At 37.7% G+C, this 2,795-nt stretch overlaps 1 protein-coding gene across 1 annotated transcript; it reads right to left on the reverse strand.

The window, feature by feature from the left end:
• Window positions 1-267: 267 nt before the first annotated feature.
• On the reverse strand, window positions 268-878 carry LOC145010219 (uncharacterized). The gene is made up of 2 exons (XM_078968785.1): window positions 569-878; window positions 268-512 (listed from the first exon to the last, which is right to left on the reverse strand). Exons 1-2 carry the CDS (start codon window positions 876-878, stop codon window positions 268-270), a joined length of 555 nt encoding a protein of 184 aa, XP_078824911.1.
• Window positions 879-2,795: the final 1,917 nt, after the last annotated feature.

Consider the following 2,795-nt stretch of genomic DNA (forward strand, 5'->3'; position numbering starts at 1 on the left):
TCACCACCTCGTGGTGGGTTAAAAATCATTATCATTTATCAAACTCTTAAAAATAATCACCCCACACTCGTTTTAGGCCATACCACGTCAAATTCAATAACAAATTGGAAGAATGAGAGACTAAAAACCTAATAAAGAAAACACTAATAAAATGAAATAAGAGAAAATGAGAGAAAATGTAAACTTAAAACCACAGGTTGCCTCCTACAAGCGCTTTTTTTTTGGGAGTCATAAGTCGGACTCTTTCCTGCTTTACATTATATCAGCTCATGTGAATTTGACGATTTCACTCTCTCTTTCTTCACTTGGCATGTTTTCTTCATAATGCTTCACTTGATGTCCATTAACTTTGAAAGGAATCCCATCTCTCGATATAGGCTTGATAGCTCCATGCGGGAAAACTTGTTTAACCACAAATGACCCTTCCCATCTTGTTTGTAATTTGCTCGGGAATAGCTTTAACCTTGAATTGAAAAGTAGTACCTTTTGTCCTTCATGAAATTCCTTATTACCTTTTAGTATCATATCATGGCACTTCTTAGTCTTGTCTTTATATATATTAATGAACTTGTGTATGTTTCGTTTCTAACTTCTTCAAGTTCATTCATTTGCAATAATCGGTTGGTGTGAATTTCGGCGAGCTCAAAACTACACATCTTCAAAGCCCAATATGCTTTATACTCTATCTCAACTGGTAAGTGACAATTCTTTCCATAAACCAACCTATATGGTATAGTACCAATAGCTGTCTTACACGCCGTACGAAATACCCAAAGTGCATCATCAAGCTTATCCGACCACTCCTTTCTATTACTTCCAACCGATCTTTCTAAAATCCTCTTTAATGCCCGGTTTGCAACTTCAGTTTGCCCACTCATTTGGGGATGATAGGATGTCGAGAATCTATGGTGGACACCATATTTTTGCAACACCTTAGTCATTTGATCATTTGCAAAGTGGGTACCTCGATCGCTAATTAGAGCCTTCGAAGCTCCAAACCTTGAAATTTTTTTTTTAAGGAAACGTACCACCACTCGAGCATCCTTAGTGGGTAATGCTTATGCTTCCGCCCACTTAGATACATAATCGAATTCCACCAATATGTATTAATACCCTTTGACATTAGGAAAGGTCCCATAAAGTCAATTCCCCAAATATCAAATATCCCAAACACTTGAATGCTATATTTGAGGCATCTCATTTCGTGATGAAATGTTTCCCGTCCTTTGGCATGAATTGCATTCTTTGACAAGTTTAATAGCATCTTTAAAAATAGTGGGCCAATAAAAAACCAGTATCAAAAACCTTTTTAGCCGTATATTGCGCTACATGACATCCTCTGGTAGGACCGTTATGCCAATGCTTCATGATTTCTTGACTTTCTTTCCCTAACATGCATCTTCTTATCATTCAGTCTGCACAACTTCGAAAAAGATATGGCTCATCCCAAAAGTAGTATGTGATTTCTAAAAAGAATTTATTCTTTTGTTGTCGGGTCAAATCGTTTGGAATATATTCACTTACTAAATAGTTGGCTAAATCCGCATACCATGGTACCTCTCCTGCTATGAAGTCCAATTTGGATGTTCTTTTTATGTACGCTCTCAGTTTACCGTATACTGCAACTTTCGTTTAGATCGCAAAGGATAAAAGGTATTTAATGTAAATTCAGTTTTTACAATTCCCAATGTCATGCCGGTTGTGCCGCAAAACTTCGATATGTCATAACTTTTTCGTTATAAGTCAGATTTGAGCATTCCTTATATCCTCTAACTCCTTGTTACGACTACTTCAACTTTGTTCATAGATGTTGTGTCTATCTATTAGTTTATTTTTGACGCTTATTTTTATTACTTTTTTATTATGTCGTTATAAATAATTATAATGGACATAAAATCACATAAGTCACATAATACTCCAATAATTCTTCTTTATTACTTCTAAATAGGATACAATTGTTGCCCCTAACTATTACATCATCATACTAATGCTTAGCCAGAAATACGGGCGTTACACTGGCGGTTCGGATCGTATTGGTATTTGGTTATGTATTCTTATGGGTAGTTGGCAAGACCATGGGCTAGACCCATAGCAGTTGTGCAACTGCTGCAATATTGCAAGGTAAACGAAATATTCCCCACCTTGGTAGGCGGTTATTAAAGTGTGGTAAGTCTACAACTTGGCTCGTAGTATTCTATAGGGCTAGTTAGGTCATACCAGGGAAGGTAGTGAGACTGTGGAAAGGTTGTGTATTGTAGTATGGTATGGTTCATGTGGTTTTTGTAGGTGCCAAGTGGGACATTAACTGGATTCTTGTAGGTCGGTGGGATGATGGTCGTATATCTATAGGCCCATGAGGCACTGGTCGGGAATTTTCATGGCCGAGATTGGGTGATTGCAATAAGGGTGAGGAACCGTGGGCTTCTGATTCTAATGGTTGGATGGTGTCATGAAATGTCATGGACCATTGTGGATTTCACTTGTGTGTTGGGTCGGTAGTTATTTCGTGGTGATCCACATGCTGTAATTTGGTTCGTCTTTGGCATAATTGGTATTTTAATAGTATGGGAATATTTTTGATGGCTTAGTAGCCGACAGGTATGGGCCAGGTTTTTGTAGGATTTTGACTTGCTGGAAAAGTCATGGTTGTTTATCGATAGTTCCTCGTGGAGTTCCTTAGTTGATCATTATTCGTTGTCGCAAGATCGGTTTCAAGTAAGTTGAGTTGCTAGTGGTAGAATTCGTTGTAGGAATCCAGGATAAATTGTTAGCTAAATGGTACCCCTATACGAATG

This window comes from Lactuca saligna, chromosome 8 (assembly GCF_052625555.1).
Source record: "Lactuca saligna cultivar CGN05327 chromosome 8, ASM5262555v1, whole genome shotgun sequence".
Taxonomy (NCBI): Eukaryota; Viridiplantae; Streptophyta; class Magnoliopsida; order Asterales; family Asteraceae; genus Lactuca; species Lactuca saligna.